Source organism: Microtus oregoni, unplaced genomic scaffold (assembly GCF_018167655.1).
Source record: "Microtus oregoni isolate MIOR12 unplaced genomic scaffold, Mior012 000110F_ref0000174, whole genome shotgun sequence".
Lineage (NCBI taxonomy): Eukaryota > Metazoa > Chordata > Mammalia > Rodentia > Cricetidae > Microtus > Microtus oregoni.
The window spans coordinates 3,149,073-3,167,284 of NW_024544728.1; the positions used below are offsets into that span (position 1 = coordinate 3,149,073).

General features: G+C 43.6%; 1 protein-coding gene across 1 annotated transcript in view; it reads right to left on the bottom strand.

Moving 5' to 3' along the window:
• The window catches only part of LOC121443618 (lamin-B1), a 44,880-nt gene that overhangs the window by 14,570 nt on the left and 12,098 nt on the right, over window positions 1–18,212 (bottom strand). Inside the window, exons 2-5 of the mRNA XM_041645439.1 lie at window positions 10,321–10,477; window positions 9,746–9,871; window positions 5,977–6,147; window positions 4,212–4,337 (exon numbers count right to left, since the gene is read on the bottom strand). Coding sequence (XP_041501373.1) covers window positions 4,212–4,337; window positions 5,977–6,147; window positions 9,746–9,871; window positions 10,321–10,477 — 580 coding nt within the window. The remainder of the gene's footprint in view (window positions 1–4,211; window positions 4,338–5,976; window positions 6,148–9,745; window positions 9,872–10,320; window positions 10,478–18,212) is intronic.

The window sequence follows — 18,212 nt, forward strand, 5'->3', positions numbered from 1 at the left end:
TTTATAACTAGGACATGGAACTTATTAATTTTTGTCTTGGTGGGCCAGACAGCAGAAAATAAAGACCACTGACTATCGACAGTAAAAGACAGCTGGTAACCGCCACCAGTCACACATCCCCAGTGATGGTCACCTGAAACCCACAGCCTGGCCAATCATGTGACAAGCACTAGGCAAACCCAGACTCAAGAGTAGCTAGAGGAACACCAGGCCCATTCTCCTTGAAACTCAAAGCCATGAAAAAACAAAAAAAAAAGAAAAAGAAAAAAACAGGCATATCCTACAAGACTGTAGACCAGGAAAGTAGGAAGTATGTGGTTCCCTGGAACAGAAAGAAGGCAACAAGAGAAAAATTGGCAGAACCCATGTAGTCTACAGTCTAGTCAACAGCAATACACAGCTGCCAGTTTCTGCATTTGACCAATGTCCTGTGGTAACTCAAGATGCTAACGCAAGCAAACAACAGGACTGTCCTGTTTCTACGTTACTCTGAATCTAAAATTTGGCCAATACAGCCAGTAAAGGCACTTGCCACCAGGCCTGACAACCAGAGTTCCATGCCTGGAACCCACAGGGTGAAAGGGGGAGGAACCAACTCCAGAAAGCAGCCTCTGACCTCCACACAAATCAGCTACTGAGGGTACAGCCAAAGAGAGGGAGACCATACGGCTGCCTCGGATCCTCCACTGAACTGCACTGCGGAACCATGCTGGAAGGGGTCCACTTGGCCTCTAGTTCCTTTCTAAACAAGCAAAATTCAAAATGCCCAGTCCTGAATCTCTTCACTTTATTTCACATGTGGGATGCAGAGGACACAGTGAGCCACAAAACAAACCCTGAATGGAGGGCCGGGCCTGTGCAATGCCTCAGAGGGCAGAAGGTACTTGTCCTCTGAGGTTCAATCCCCAGAATCCCCATGGAAGGAGGAGATAGACTCAGCTCCCACACACATCATCCTCTCCCCTCCACATGTGTGCCATGGTACACAAGCACACATACATGCACATACAATAAATAAATGGGAAGAAATTCAACAAGTTAGCACCGAGACAATGCATCGAAACCAAATGTCTCTACCGCACAGTGCTTTTGACAATGCAGAATTAAGAGTGAAAAATCAACCTAGGTATAAAACCTTCTTAAACCACTATGAGTTGTTTCATTATTTTAAATGGAAATGTTTAAGTTTTACATTAACTATCTGGTTACACCTTTGTAGACACGTAAAAAAAGGTCAGACCCAAATGCCCCTAGATCTGCCATTCATTCCTGGACAGCTGTGGCTAGCCTAAGCCAGCACCCACACTATACAACAAAGGGATGGAACAAGCTTACCTCCAGATCCTGCCTCAACTTTACAACTTTATGCCAGACATCGATGATCTCAGATTTATATTTAAGCTTCATTTATTTTTATGGATCTGGGTGTTTTGTCTGCAATCATGTATATAGACCATGAGATGAGTGCCCGGTGACAACAAAGGTCAGAAAGGAGTGACAGATTCCCTGAGCCTGGACTCAGATGGCTTTGAATTGTACTTTGGGTTCTGGGAACCAAACCCGGATCTTCAAAGAGAACACTAAGTCACTTAACCACTACTGAGTCCTTGTGCTAGCTCCCAGTCTTACTTAAAATTCATAACACAGTGGTCTGATTCATTTATGATGCAGATGCAGTAATAGTTCCCAGAGCTGGGTGTTAGAAAACCAGAGCCACTTGTCTCTGGTGGCCACTGTAGACTCTTGTAAGGCAGGCAGCCTCAGATCAAACATAAGTACAAAATTCCTAGTGCCAAAACAATATCGCTATACACTTAAACCTATCTTCTAAAAGTATTTCTTGAAGGTTGCTTCAATCTGAAATGTAAGAACGTCATAAGTGATGGGTCACATTGGCCGGAGGAAAGCCTTATGTCCCAACAGCAGCATGATGAAACTACCATGACTCAACACACTGAGACACACAACAGAAGAGCACTAAGCAGGTATTTTGTTGTTGTTCTCTTTTCTAAGATGGAAAACAATCACCAAAACCTCTTATCAAGCTGGATACAGTGGCACATACCTGCAATCCCAGTACTTGGAGTATAAGGCAGGAAGACTGGGCAAGTCTGAAGCCTGCCCATGTACCCAGCAAGTTTGAGGACTACACTACACGTACATGTATGTGTGAATGTCTTCATTTATTCCTCCACATAAAAGCTATCAGTACTGCCTAGAAGAAAAGATTCCCTCTGCCCTGATAAAGTAGAACCTAGCTGGAGCTTGTTTACTAGGGCAGTAGACTCCTAGAAACCCCAAGGATGGCAGCTTAAAATCCACCAACCTGAAGGCACTTATAGGGAAGGAGTAAAAACAGCAGAGAAACAAGGAAAAGATTGAAACTGGGTCAGGACCTAGACCTGATTCAAGTCCCCAGACCTACCACTATTTAACCACAGTCAGTCTCTGCCTCCTAGGCTATAAAACAAAGATCAGCCTCAAGAAAAGTGAAGCCAAATGCAAGCACCATCTGATGAGGAGTGGTGAGTGGCTGGTATTGATCAACTCATGGAAGGAGCACAATGGTCCATTTCCAGAAGCTACCAGTTAATGTTGCCCCAAAGTCACATGTTGAAAATCCTACTCTCCAAGATGGCAGAACTAAGAGAGACGATCTTTCTGTTGATTCCTCCCAACGAGAGTTAGTACTTTCATAAAACAGGCTCTCAGTAGTATGTGTATTTGCCTTCCAACCACGAGAAGACATGATACAGTCTGATCTAAGGAAATGGAAATAGTCTCACCATTCAGTCCTCCCTGGTCTTAGCCTTCCCAATCCTGAACCAGGGCCTATGCAACTAGCTCAGTGAGTGACGTGCTCGACAAGCAACCATGAAGACCCGAGATGGGGGGGGGGGGGTGCATGTTTATAACATTTTGTTGGGCAGCCCAAGAGGACTGAGGCAGAAAGTGCAACAGAGAACAAATTCCTCAAAGAACATTTTCAACAAGAGTTGGGTATGAAAGAATCCTGGGAAGGAAGAGAAAAACCCTTTGGTATCCTGACGCCTCTGGGCAAGTCATTAAACTCGCCATGGTCTGTGGCTTGATCATTGCTAGATGAAAAGTTCAAACTCCTAGCAGGACAAACTCCAGACTAATTCTAAGATAATGGAAAGCTTTATGCCACGAGTAATAAAGAGCACAGGCAGCCACATAAAAATCCGTTTTGGCTATTTATTGCCCTATTTCAGGTGACTGCTTTCTGTTTCACTTTCCAAAGCTCACAATAAATGCTTTTATACCTCTAAGAAGATTTTGGTAGAAAGAAAGGAAGAAAGAAAGAAAAAAAAAGAAAGAAAGAAAGAAAGAAAGAGAAAAGAAACAGAAAAGTTTGCTCAATAAATAGCATAAAGTTTAAACAAGTTTCTCTGCTCAGGAAAGGAAAGAAAACAAAAGTTGGAATTACTTCCCACATAACTAAAGAGAGCGGCAATGTTTGTTGAATCCACGTGATTCCACGTGTCAGCTTTATTTACCCAGCATTGCTCTGTGTGAAACTGACTCAGAGCCACATCCAGGCCTACATTCACTTCACCTGGAGCCATGCCGCCACGGCAGCTTCCCATCAACAAACAGAAATGCAGTCACCTGTCACTGAGCTTTATGGGTAAGTTGAGGCCAGTGGCTTACTAATGGATGCAGAGATTCATAACCATTAAGTAATTTCAATTGCAAGGGGGGAAAAAGGCATTTCACCCACAATTTTGTTTTCTTTCATTTTGTTTTCAAAGTGTGAAGAGAAGAAGAGAATGGGAGCAGGGCCGCAGAGGTGAGACAGAGCACTATCGTGGCACACCATGGGTGTGTGTGTCCAGAGTGGGAGCAGGGCCGCAGAGGTGAGACTGAGCACTGTCTCAGCACACCAATGGTATATGTGTGCAGAGTGGGATCCAGGTCGCCACATAACCCCCTAATTAATTAGGAATAAGGTGCTGTTCAGGTGTTTTGGGAAGGAGGGGGGATTTTGAGACAGATCTCATTACATAGCCCAGGCTGGCCATGCATTCACTATCTAATCCAGGCTGGCCTTGAATTTGCAGTCCTTGTACCTGTCTCTCAGGTGCCGGGACTGATGGTGTGCACCAAGCTACAGGATATTTATGTGATGACAGGTGGCCAGCCTTCCAGTGAACTTCCCACTCTGCCCCAGACAGAGGCCTACTCACCTCTTTCTGCAGGTTAGAGAGCTGTGAGGAGAGGCTCTCGATCCTCATGCGGCTCTCCATCAGCTCCTCCCTGGCACTGTTGACTGTGGAAGTGTTCATCTCTGAGGACAGCCTGGCGTTCTCCAGCTGTAAGAGCAGGAAGCCTTCAGTCTTAATCAACAAATGAGGAAGCAGGACTCACCAAGGCACTTCCAACCTAAGCCCTGACGGTAACTGGCTGATGAAACAGGAAAATCGTGACTGGTCCGCTGACGCCATCACCAGACAACTGTCTTTTCTCACTGGCTTCTAAAGCTATGGATTTAAACAACTTCAATGAATCTAGTTCAGTATTCCACCCAACATTTACTGTCTAGGGTAGCACTAACAAATGACAATAAAAACTTGGCTGTAGTGATGTTTGTAAAGCAAACCATCTATATGTGTTAGAGAAAGGAATGAGAACTAGAGATGGGAAGGTGTTTCAATGTTTCTTCTCTAATCCAGTCTGCGGGGCTCTTCCGCTCTTCAACTGTCTAGCTCAATGCCAGCACTCAGCAAGTGCGGGGTGGCTTCAACTCGCTTCATTAGAGGGCCAGCACTAACATGATCAGTGTGAGGCAGAGCAGTGGAAATTATTCTAAATGACTGCGTTGATTGTCTAACTCTGCCTCAAACTAATATTTTTCATTTAGTCACCTAACATTTAACATAAGAGAAAAATCATTTGCAAACAAAACCAAGACGTGTCATGTGATGCGTTCATGAATGTGGGCTGTCTGCACACTTCTAAAATGAACACTGTCTGAGTTCCCACTGTCCTTTCTATAAAACAGAACAGGCACCCAAAGGAGCAACACATCTACATACACTTGGCAATGTGGATGCAGAAAGGCTCCAGAAGTACTTGGGACTGCACGGTATTTAAGATGCTTCAGGCTTAACTGCTCTGATGTGACGTGAGTGGTCGCCGACACAAACATAACCTTTTACTTCTAGTAATACTGGAATAACCCATTTCCATCTACATCTTAGTAGCACTTAGTCTATATGAAGGCACACTAAAAATATATTCATTATGTTTATTCCTCAATAAGAGAATCATTTCTTCTATTTTTTTTTTAAGAATTATTATGTACACAGTGCTATACAGTATTCTGCCTGCAAGCATACCTGCCAGAAAGGGCACCAGACCCCATTACAGACGGTTGTGAGCCACCATGTGGTTGCTGGGAATTGAACTCAGGACCTTTGGAAGAGCAGTCAGTGCTCTTAACCTCTGAGTCATCTCTCCAGCTCCTTCTTTTTTTCTAATTAAAGTTTCTTTAAAATTTTTCTTTCATTATTTTATGTGTATGGGTATTTTGTTTGCATGTACGCCACACTGAATGCAAAGGGAGAGTACTGTATCCCGTGGGACTACAGTTATAGACAGTTACGAGCTGCCATGTGGGTGCTGGGAATTGAATTCATGCCCCAGAAGAGCAAGCAGCCCGAGCGCCTAACCACTGAGCCATCTCTCCAGACCCTCGTTCTGGTTTCTAAAAAGGATCACTGTGGATGAAGAGAGCTCAGCAGTTAAGAGTTCTGGCTGCTCACCGAGGACCCAGGTTCAATTTCCAGCACACACATGGTAGCTCACAACCTTCTATAATTCCATGGGGTCCAATGCCCTCTTCTGGTATGCAGATGTACAAACAAAACACCTATACACATAAAATAGATAAATAAAACTTAATCGCCTTCTTGAGGACGCCTGAGGTGCAAACGGAGCCGCAGCGCTCACCTTGGCGTGGTAGGTCTGCTCCAGCTCCTCCTTATACAGCCTCACTTGGGCATCATGCTGCTCCCTCATCTCCTGCAGAGCCTGGGCCAGCTTGTACTCATATTCAATCTGGCGCCCAGAGTCCACCTCCACCAAACGTGTTTCATGCTTCCGTCTTGTCTCGTTGATCTCCTGCAGGGAGAGGTAGCGTGAAACCAAGTTGCTTACAAGGGGAAACCCCAGATCTGATACTTCATATACTAACCTCAGAACAGGCCCGCGGTCCCTGGGGCCTCCGTTTTCAGGTAGAACATCTCTGGGCATAACTAATGGCCTAACTACGTCCTAGGAACCTCCCAGCTCCTTTCAGAGGAACAGCTACTTCACTTCACTGATGGCAAGAAATGGTCTGATTGTTTACTAAAGCGCTACATAACTGTAGGGACCTAGACACACACACTAAATGGCTTTGTGTTTCTAAGATGCTCTACTGGCAATCCTTCAGATGCCTCTAAAAGACACGGAAGGTCAGATCTGAGAGCACAGCCTCGGGCACGTGACTCCTTAGAATCTGCTGTTCCACCACTAGTAACAGTGTAGTAGGTCTTATTCACAGTGCTAGCCCTTGACTAACCCAATCCACTAAAGTAGTTCATGGAGCACTTGTGACCCTTCACTGTTTTAAGAAACTGCCCAAAGTCGGGCGGTGGTGGCGCACACCTTTAATCCCAGCACTTGGGAGGCAGAGGCAGGTGGATTTCTGCTAGTTCGAGGACAGCCTCGTCTACAAAAGCTCCAGGGCAGGCACCAAAGCTACAGAGAAACCCTGTCTTAAAAAAAAAAACAAAAAAAAAAAAACAGAAACTGCCCAAATAACCTGGAATAGGGAATGTAGCTAGGTACAGAATAAAAATTGCCTGTTTTAGCTTCTCATTATGAACATGTGTTCCCGAGTGGGAATAATTACAGAAGTCACAGGGGGCACTATAACCCATTAGAGTTGATTGTATAAATTTGTATGGCGCTAAGGATTGACCCCAAGAGCTCACAGGTTAGGTGCATATTGTATCACCTACCTAATGCCTACTCCTAAACGTATTTTCCTTCATATTTCTTTTTTTCCCCCCCGAGACAGGGTTTCTCTGTGGCTTTGGAGCCTCTCCCGGAGCTAGCTCTTGTAGACCAGGCTGGCCTCAAACTCACAGAGATCCGCCTGCCTCTGCCTCCCAAGTGCTGGGATTAAAGGCGTGAGCCACCACTGCCCGGCTTCCTTCATATTTTTTTGTGGTTCTCTTAACCATTAAAAAAGAAAATATATTTGGTGGAAAAAAATCAGAAACCCAGGCTTGAAATCACAGCTCTGTTCCCGACCTCCTGGAGCTAAGGGCTCTTTGAGGAACAAGGCTAGAGAAAAACTGAGCCCTAGCTACCAGCATATATCCTTGTCAACCTCCCTGGGTCTTTTTCTCCTTCCTCCTTAACTGTTTGTAATAAAAAGATTAAATGTTTTTATTGGGCAGAGTCCTCAGTGTTGGAAATGACTAGGAGAATTAAGTAGTATTTCAAGATCATTCTAAAAAAAGATAGACACCAAATACTCAAACATACTTCCTGCTATAAAAAATACTAAATTATGCTGCTGTTGCCTTTTCTCAATTATTATCTTATGTACAAGAAACATTTCTAGTTTCTTCACCAATAACACTAAGACAAACGGCAGAGCAGGCACAGCCATAACAAAGCAAAACAAAAATATAAATCCACTTAGATAATTCAATGCTTATTAACAACTTAGAGAACAGGCTGGCTACACATTACAAGGAACTTTTATATGCAGTATTCATTTTGATTCTTTCCGCTCCTTACGTGGAGAAGTAGGGCCAGTGTTTTCTTTGTTCTTCACATGCATGTGTGGGCACAAGGCCCCCTGAGGACAGCTCACAATCTCAGTAGTCCAGCAGCCAGCTTATCCTAGGATCTCCTGTATCTGTCTCTAAAGTGCTGGGAGTTTTGGCGTTTTTTAATTATTATGAGGCACAGTAGCTCATTCCTTTTTTTAAATTTATGTTTATGTGTATGAGTGTTTTGTCTGCATACATGCCTAGCACTAATGGAGACCAGCAGACTGCCGGATCCCTAGGTTGGAGTTACAGTTGTAAGCTACCACGTGGGTGCTGGGATTAAACCCCGGTCCTTTGGAAGAGCAGCCAGTACCACTGAGCCATCTCTATAGCCTGCCTGTTTGGTTTTGTCACATGTTTGCTGGGGTCCTCAAAATTGCATGGCTAGTGTTTTATCTACTGAGCCATTTCCCCAGCCAATATTCAATTTTAAATAAGAAACTGACTCAATTTGTCCCCAAGATCTGACTGCTTTTCTAGTTCACTTGGCAACAGCAATATCTTTGTTTTTTTTTTAATTTTATGTACATGAATATTTTGCTTTCATGCATGTATATACTACTTTCAAGTCTTGTGCTCAAGAGGGTCAGAAAGGGAGATGAAGCCCCTGAAATTGGAGTTAAGAATGACTATGAACCACCATACGGATGCTGGGACTTGAACCTGGGACCTCTGGAAGAGCAGCTGGTACTCTTAAGCATGGAGTCAGGTCTCCAGTCCCAACAATACCAATCTTAAATATTGTTCTTACAAAGATGAACCAATTCTTGTTATTTTCTCTAATTTAAATAAAACAAACTTGTTTCTAATTCCTACAGTAACTTTAGAGTCACTGCTAGCAAAAATTCCCACAACCACACTCCTCTGAAAGACACTGGACTCCTTAATGGCTTACCTTCCTCCTTAATTCATGCCTATCTGCCTCAACCCTCTGGAAACACAGCTTTCTGGTCACAGCTGTATTGCTGACCCTTCAACCACTGCAAGGATGGTCAATGCTACTCATGTTTTATATAAACACCTATAAATATTGCGAGTAGCCAGATTTCAATAAAGCCACTAATAATTTCATCCTCTGGTGTTCAGACTTAATGTAGTCCCTTTCTCCACAATGCACCAGAAGTAATGGTCTATTACTTCATCAGTTAGGTCAATAAAGGAGAATGTGGCTTCTCCCTTGTTCTGTTCACTCTCTCTGAAGAAAGCACATCCTAAGAAACCGTGTGTAAAGGACAAGTGGCAAGGGACTGATGCCTCCAGCCTCCAGCCAACAGCCATCAGTGAGCTCAGAGGTGCTTCTTCCAGCACCGCTAAAGCTTGACAACAGACTCATGAGCCCAGCTTCCAGGTTCCGTATCTTTAAACAGTGAGATGATCAAAGACTGTGGTTCTAAATTGCTAATTGAAGAATTCTGTTGGGCAGCCATAGCTGACCCAGTCGCTTAAGCATCTCTGACGGTCCAGCTGTGACAAAGCCTGTCAGAGGTGACCTAGCGCTGTGCATCCAGCGGCTTCAGTTTTTAGTGCTTTTAGCACTGGTACCCGCAAAGTGTCTCCTATCCCCCAAACCTACCATCTCTTTATCAGCTATCTTTTCCTTATAGGAAAGAAATAATACTTTGCTGTTATCTTTACTTAGTGGGGGGCTGTCACACAGAAGTGACTGTACCGCACAGAGGCCAGGGGACAGTCTGCAGGAGCAGCTTCTCCTTCCACAATGTGGGTTCTAGAGATCAAACTCAGGTTGTTGGGGAGGGCAGCAAAAGACACCTCACCTGCCCTTGTTTGTTCAGGCTACTCTCAAACTAACTCTCTTGTGCTAGGATTACAGATGAGCGACCACGCCCAGTCTCGTTTCCTTCAAAAAGAAAACTTTATATGTAAGTTACCTCTTCGTACATATTTTTACGAAACTCCAAGTCCTCGGTGAGGCTCTGACAACGATTCTCCAAATCCACTTTCAGTAAAGTTTCATCTGCTAACTGCTTTTTGGCGGCGGACAAGGATGCTTCCAGCTGTGATAGGAAAAAGTGATAAAGACTCTAAGGCAATCTGGTACTGACTTCAGATAAGAAACAGCAAGCATTAGCGCCTGCAAGTGTTTACTAGCATGTCATCTCATCTTAACTCCGTTATTTGCTGGCTCTACCGCAGGACGTCACATCAGATCACCTATCAGACGAGTCCTCAGCAGAGAGGCAGAGGGCAATCCTTCTCGCATCAATGTTCTAGTACAATAATGAAGCAAGCTTTGAATGCGAAGAGGATGGTGTACCCAAGATAACAGCAAGATCTGCAGAAGCCAGACCAGAAGTGATGGGAAGCTACCATGGTAGCTTCCCCAAAGAACATAATGAGGGTTCATTTAAAAAAAATAAAATTTAAATTTAAATAAATAAATCCGCAGTCCATGCTTAAGACTGCCAACCACTCAGGCAAACACTGGTCAGCGGCAGAATCTTACCTGGGCAATCTGATCCTTCAGATCCTCCAGATCTCCTTCTAAACTCTTTTTGTCACCAAGGGCAGTAGCCAGTGCTGCATCCTTAGAATTCAGGGCTGCCTCATACTCTCGAAGCTTGATCTGGGCTCCATTAAGATCGGATTCCTTCTTAGCATAACTGTAATAGCAGAAAAGCACAGACAACATCAAAGCCCTGCCTTGGAACCTTCTCTTGCCTGCCTAAGGAAGAAATCAAGGCAATTTAACACTGGCTGCCTGAATTTACTGAAGTCACGGAAGCTTACCCAGGAGCATCAGATCAGAGACTTCTGGGTGAACAACAGTTTCCCACATCACATGTTAACCAATGACTGTGGGAAGAAGAAACCCATAAGACCCAGTCTCTGGGGACTAAAGAGATGGCTCAGAGTTAAGAGCACTTGTCAACACACACACACACACACACCTTTAATCCCAGCACTCGGAAGGCAGAGGCAGGAGGATCTCTGTTCATTTGAGGCGACCCTGGTCTACAGAGTAAGTTCCAGGACAGCCAGGGCTATTACACAGAGAAACCCTGTCTCTAAAAACAAAAGCAAAATAAAACAAAGAAAAGAGTATTTGCTGGTCTTACTGAAAACACACGTTCAGGTCCCAGCACCCACATGATTATCTGTTATCTGTTAAGTCCAGTCCCAAAACTGAGACACCCTCTCCCAGCTTCCACCGGCTCTAGGCAAAAATGCAGCAGAGACATCATGCAGCACACACTCATTCACACAGAATCTTTTCTTTTCTTTTCAAGACAGGGTTTCTCTGTAGCTTTAGTGCCTGTCCCGGAACTAGCTCTTGTAGACCAGGCTGGCCTTGAACTCCCAGAGATCCGCCAGCCTCCGCCTCCCGAGTGCTGGGATTAAAGGCATGCGCCACCATTGCCCGGCTTACATAGAATCTTTGATAGTAACAACTGCTTGTTGATGCCAAAAGGATTGCAAGCACCTTCTACTTCTAATAAGGTGATCTGAAATTTCCCTAATTACATGGAGTTCTATGTTGGAAAGCAATGTTCTTTATAGATATTCCATGGGGGTGGAGGGAGTCACACTGTATAGTCCTGACTAACCTGGAACTCTCTATGTAGATCAGGTTGGTGTCAAAATCATAGAGATCGGCCTTTCTCTGCCTCTGAGTGCTAGGAGAGTAAATAAAAGGTATGTGCCACCAAACCCAGGGAATAATTGTGAACAATTACATTTTAAAAGACATAATGTTTGCAATTAAATAAATATTTACCATTAATTACACAGGAAAGCCTTCACTATATCAAGATTCTAAATATTTGCTCTTAATTAAAAGTGGAGTACTGCTAATATTAAAATAAAACAAAAAATAAATTGACTCAATAATAAGAAAGCATAATTCAAGGAGAATTATTGGGGTATGACAAATATAGCCCCAACAGAACCTTTTTTTTTTTGTCAAGTCCTGTATGCTTTAAGGCCACAAGATGGCAGACTTTAGCTGAAACTAGTCTAGAAGGGGCAAAGCAACCGTTTGAAATTTGAATTAAAACAAAACAAATAATAATCTCCTGTTTGGGCTGGAGAGACGGTTAAGCTCACTTGCTGCTCTATCAGGAGCTCCAGACTCTGAACCCCAGCTGCAAGGGGCTACACCCTCTTCTGCATTCAAGAGCACACAGACAGACAGTCACACACCTCTTTTCTAAAAAGGATTCAACCTTGGAGAATTACAGCCAAACGAGCTCATTCAAGCCCTGGGTCCCCACAGGAAATCCCGTGTAGAGACCTGTGAAAAAGCCACAATTTTATCCCACCATAAAATGGCTAGTGCTGAATATGTATCATGCTACCTAGGATCTAAGGGAAAATCACTCTTTGGAGACAAGTTTCATGTAGCCTGTTATCAGTCCAGAACTCACTACACAGCCAAGGACAACCCTGAAATTAGATCATCCTGCCTACACCTCAAAGTGCTAAGATTACAGACAGTCACAACCAGTTTACTGCATGCTGGGAACAGAACTCAAGCTTTCATATATATTAGGCAAGCACTCTACCAAACAAGTTATATCCCCCCCCCTTTTAAAAAAAGAAAAAAGAAAATGAAAACAACATTTTTAGAAGTTGCGAGATTTTTCAGGAGTCAAGAGCACTTGTTCTTCTTGCAAAGAACCCAGATTCTATTCCCAGCACCTCCATGTACCCAGAGAGACTCCCTAACTATGTAACTCCAGTTTCTGGGAATCTGGCCCTCTTCTGACCTCTGGGGGCCCCAGGCATCCATGTGGTGAACTGACACACATGCAGGCACACTCATACACATAAAATAAATCTCAAAAGTATCAGTGTGGAGTGATGGCCCTCTGGTTACAGGAGCCACATTTACTCTGAGACCAACTCAATCAAGATCTGCCCTACAAGCCACCATAATCTTCCCTCAAGTAAGAAAACAGGTATCGTACCAGACCTCAAGGAGGGCTCCTGCATCAGCCACTTACACACAGGTACATAAGAGTTAGAAACAGAAGGCTCAGTCGAGTTCCTGAACTTGGAAACCTATTTAACTGAGCAAACATTACTGAGGATTTAGTATAGGCTACTTAAAACAGCAAGTTAGGCAAGTTAGGTAGAGTGGATTTTGCTTATGAATGTAGCAGTCTGGTGCTTTAGTGAAAGAATGAGATGGACTTGTGGGTGTGCCTGCTATGGATACTGGTGGCAGACATTCCCTGCAGCTGCTCTTATATCCCAAGTGATGTTTTTCTGTTGGCTTAGCAGGTACACACAAATCTACTGATAGTTTGATTATCATCTATGGCCCCCACAGCTCTGCAGTCAGCACCCTGTAGTCAGCACCCTGCTAGCCATTCAGGCCATGGCCTGGTGGGGATCCTGCAGCCCCGGCTCTCCCACAGCCACAATATATATAGGCTTAAATTAAGTCTCTATTATTCTATTTATCAATAAGATGAAGTCAAAGGCTAGGGTGAAAACCTGCTAGCCCAAAGTGATTGAGTTTCAACTAGCTGACCCTGCTTTATATTTATGGCCAGAGACACTCACTACAAGAGACTCTCTTCCCTGTCTCAGAACCAAAAAGGAAGTGCCAAACTCAAGTCCCTGACCTTTCTTTCCTGAGTGTCTTCTCTTTCCAAATTGTTGGCTTCTATATGGCCAATTCAGTCGGCTAGTCACTGGCTCCACCCCCTCCCAATTCAAAATATCCCATAGCACCCAAGCACCTTTCACCCCCAAACTAATGCTGTGTTCATGCATCGTTCTCCTCTTCTCCTGCAACCCCCAACATCAACAGGGAAATGCGGGTGCCTCCAGCCCCCGCATGAAGGGAGGGGAGCCCACTGGACCTCTGGACATGAGGCACATTGATGTAACACTGAGACACAGACCCAGTACTGTGGGAAACTTAGCTCCCTCATGACTGAAGACTCAAAGAAAGGCAAGGCCTCTGTAGAGACATTCCTGAATGTCCTATACAGAAATCCTGTAGATAACAATGGTCTTGTTAAATGTTAAATGACTCTGAGGCCATGGAGATTTCAGTAAGAGAGTACATGCCTGTCATACACAAAGCCCAGAGTGCAATTATAGTACCAAAATAACACCTTCCCAAGACTTTCACCCTACATAAAATGTCTTTTAAGAACAAAAAGGCACTATTTCTACATCTCTGATATTCACTTTCCTAAATGCCCTCCCTCTTACCCTGCCAATGCCTATGATTCATAAAAACATTCTCAAGATTATACCCATCTCCAGATGAGGGCCAGTCAGGAAGTTTTATGTCAGCTGAGTGGCCAATGCCAAGGGCACGTGGAGGCCAGTCAGTGAGTTAGCAATCTGACATCCTCTCCCCACAGGTTTCTAACTGCTTTCTTAGTTTTCATTCACTAAACATGGCACGGAGAGTCCAACTGCACCAGCACACAGGGCAGCACGGAAGCTGCAGGCTGGCATCCTAAAACAACGGTATCACCTGTTGTGTGACACCTGACACTGTCAGGGTCAGCTTAGACAGGAATCCAAAGTTACTTGACAGTAGCAATGATAGCGCTGCAAAACATCCTCCTGACTGCAGATCTGTTCAGCGCTACCGACCAACCTAAGTAAACCATTTCTACCTTCAGAGAGATCACAGTTTTCAATTAAATTCAACACGTGAATCTAATGCTATAAATATGCACACCACTGAAAACAAGTCATAAAACATTCCTTCAGACACTTCACACAGGAACCAGAGCCAGCCGCATCCAAGAGCTAAGCTGTTTTATCCACTGTAGTTAGTACTCTATCCTGATGAAGAATTTCCATCCAGAGTTAGTTTTCCTTTCAAGTGAACTTCAAGTTCACCAGGAACAGTAAGCAATTAACTAGGTCTAAGCTCATCATTAAAGAAACAATCAGCTGGCAATTGTCCAATCACATTAAAATGTGAGAGCCCAACAGCCGCCTGCGGGAGCTGTACTTTCCCAACAGAGATAGCAGCCGGGGACACGCCCCACTCTCCGGGAACTAAACTGAAACTGCCCTTAACTGCACCAACAGGACAACGTGCTTCCTTGTTCTGTGCTCACACGGGGCTCCTCAGCACTGCCACCTCTGAATGTGCGGGTATTTAGGGTGTTTTAATGAGTTGTTTTTATTTAGCCTTGACTTGTTTTCGGATCATCATGTAAACCCAGGCTTCAGCATCAGATACATTGGGCTCTGGAACTGTGTGTCTGACCATCACCACCTGACTGTGTCCTACATTTCCAGGAATACTCTACTCTGTCTACACCAGTCTTTCTAACTAAAACAATTTCAGCACTACTGGAAACAATGCTCAATGGAGCTGGGCACACATCTTTAATCCTAGCATTCGCGAGACAGAACCAGCCTAATCTATACAGCAAATGAATTCCAGGCCAGCCAGGCTACAAAGTCATGCATGCGCGCGCGCGCGCACACACACACACACACACACACACCTCAATAGATGTTCAGAAAATTATTCAAGGCCTATATTGATAACAATGGCCACTTAAAAATGAACTAGTAAGTCCATCATATCAGAATTTTCTTCCTAAACCATATCAGTATTTTCTTTCTATATATTAATATATTCGTTTCTTTTTTTCTCCTTTATTTTTTGTTTTTTTGAGACAGGGTTTCTTTGTGGCTGCCTCTGCCTCCCAAGTGCTGGGATCAAAGGCATTTTTGACGTTTCATAGTATGAGTATAGTCAGGCTAGCCTTTAACATTATATATAGGAAAAGGTCTGGCACTGAACTCCTGATCCTCCTGCCTCCATCTCTAAATGCTGGGATCACAGGTAGCTTAGCTGCGCACCATAAACATTTGAAAAAATTAAGATAGACTAATTAAAAGGAGAACCAAGGTTTTGTATAAAGCAAAAAAAAATCATCAGGCCAAATTCTAAGAACAAATACTTAAATCATAACAAGCAAGGTGTAGTGAGTGACACTCATCTACGGAGCACTAAGGGTGGGACATGCAGAGTTCAAAGCCAGCCTCAACTATACACAGGGAATTCCTTTGTACCCCCTCTTAAATGAACGTAATTAGAAGCTCATTACAGAATAGCTTTAGTTAGGTGTCAGGAAATGATTACCCTTCTAGTATTACACCTGACAGAAATAAATGCTCACCCAAGTGAAATTTCTAGTTTGACCAGTCACACACTACAAAGAATGAACAATTTCTAAACCATTCAGTGTAGCTATGGGTGAGGAGGAATCTATGCACCTTTAGGTCAAGACAGAGAAAAATGCCTAAATTGGGATCCTTTTACACGAGTGTTACAATTTTTATTTTCTCAAGCACATCTGTCGTTGTTATACGATTTTTCACATACTATAGGACATGTGTAAAAGTTACATTAAGGGGCTAGTGAGTTACTTCTAATGCCAGTGCTGGGGACAGATCCTTGGAGCTCACTGTCAGCTAGCCTGGCCTACTACTCGGCAAGCCTCAGATAACAGTGAGACCCAGCAACAGCTCCTGAGTTAGGACACAGGAGGATAGCCTCCGGCTTCCACAGGCAAGCAAATACACGCCCTAACATTAATATTCAAGAGCCTGAGGCAGGGGAGGCGGGTGGCAAGATCAAGACCAGCTATCATTGATCTCCAGTGTGTGGAGGAAGGAAATCCCGGCGCTTTGACAGATTTTTAACCTTCCCCGGGTTAAAAAGGTCATCCTACGGTGCAGAGCAAGCTCAGGACCTGCTACAGTTCCATCTGGAAACCTCAACTCAAAACCAACGACAAAAGAGTGAACAATGAGACCTAAACCACGGGTGTCTGGGTTGGCAGAATAGCTACTGTCTGAGAAAAAGGTCATTTCTAAAGACTAAATGTACATGGAATCTTCCTAAGATTTTCACAAGGCCATATATGCACAAATGTGGACAGGATGAAAGATGCTTGCTAAGTGAGAAAATTACAGGACTATTCTCACTCTACAATTCTGGAGCATAAAGGGGACACATAACTTTTCGCTTGTAGCTGTAATCTAAATTATTCTATAAAAAGTTATTATTTCTAATTATCACAAAACAAGACTTTTTGTTGTTTTGCAGGGTTTCTCTGTGTAGTCTTGGCTGTCCTGGAATTCCCTTTGTAGACCAGGCTGGCCTTGAACTCAGAAACTGCCTGTCTGTGTCCCCCTCCCCCATCCCCAGTGCTGGGATTAAAGGTGCACACCACCAGGTGCAGCAGCACATAAAAAAGAGAATGTTTAAATGGCTGGAAACCAAGTCACAGTGGCCCTGCACTCTAGGCTGTTCCTGTTCTAATTCCCAGAGGGCTCTTCGGAACAGCCGTAGAGGGCAGCTGCACTCCAAACACTGGCCCATTCACTCACACAACAAATAATATCAGAGCTCAGAATCCACACAGTCCAGACTTTACGACAGAGAGAGAGAGAGAGAGAGAGAGAGAGAGAGAGAGAGAGAGAGAGAAGAAATTTATGCCTATAATAGTCTTCATTGCCAGTCAGGCCAACAATCCTACACTCAGGAGGCTGAAGCAGGACTGCTCAAGGTCAAGGCCAACTAGAGACAAAGACCAAGTTACCAAAATAAACAAATCTGCTTTCCTAAAACCAAATAGTCCTATTTCCTAATAGGCTCAAGTTTCATGATAACATGAGTTTACTCCACCGTTACTGACCATTTTCAAAACTGTGTGAAGGGGGAAAGGACATGAGCCACAATATTTCTCATCAGGAAACCTAACGAACTTCCCTGCAATTAAATAAGTATACTACACAAAATACCCAATAATCCTGTAAGAACAATTCCCACCAGCAAGGGTCTCCTCTGGCACAGGCAAAGAGTACAACGCGTTATGCACGCTACGAGCTGCTAGGATCACTAATAGTAGAATAAACCATTATTGACAAATGCGCAGAATCCAGTAAGAAGCAAAGCAATTCAAACAAATCAAAATAGGAAAAGAATAAATGAGACTGGAACTGAACTACGGAACATTTCTCATCAGTATCAGTTAAGATACTGTTCCTTACACAAGTATCTAAAGCCAGTAACGTCCTCTTCTAAAGTAGTACATGATATAATTTGTGATATTATACATATATATATATAAAATCTACAAATATTCTCCTCCATACTTTAAAGCATTCTAGATTACCTATAACACTTAAGGCTATATGAATACCATGAAAAAGTTCTACTATAGTGGTTTTTCAATCTGTGGGTTGTGACCCCTTTGAGGTCTCCTAAGACCATCAGAAAACACAGATATTTACATTACAATTCATAACAGCAGCAAGATTACAGCTTCATATGAAGCAGAAAGAAAATAACTTTATGGTTGGGGTCACAACAGGAGGAACTGTATTAAAGGG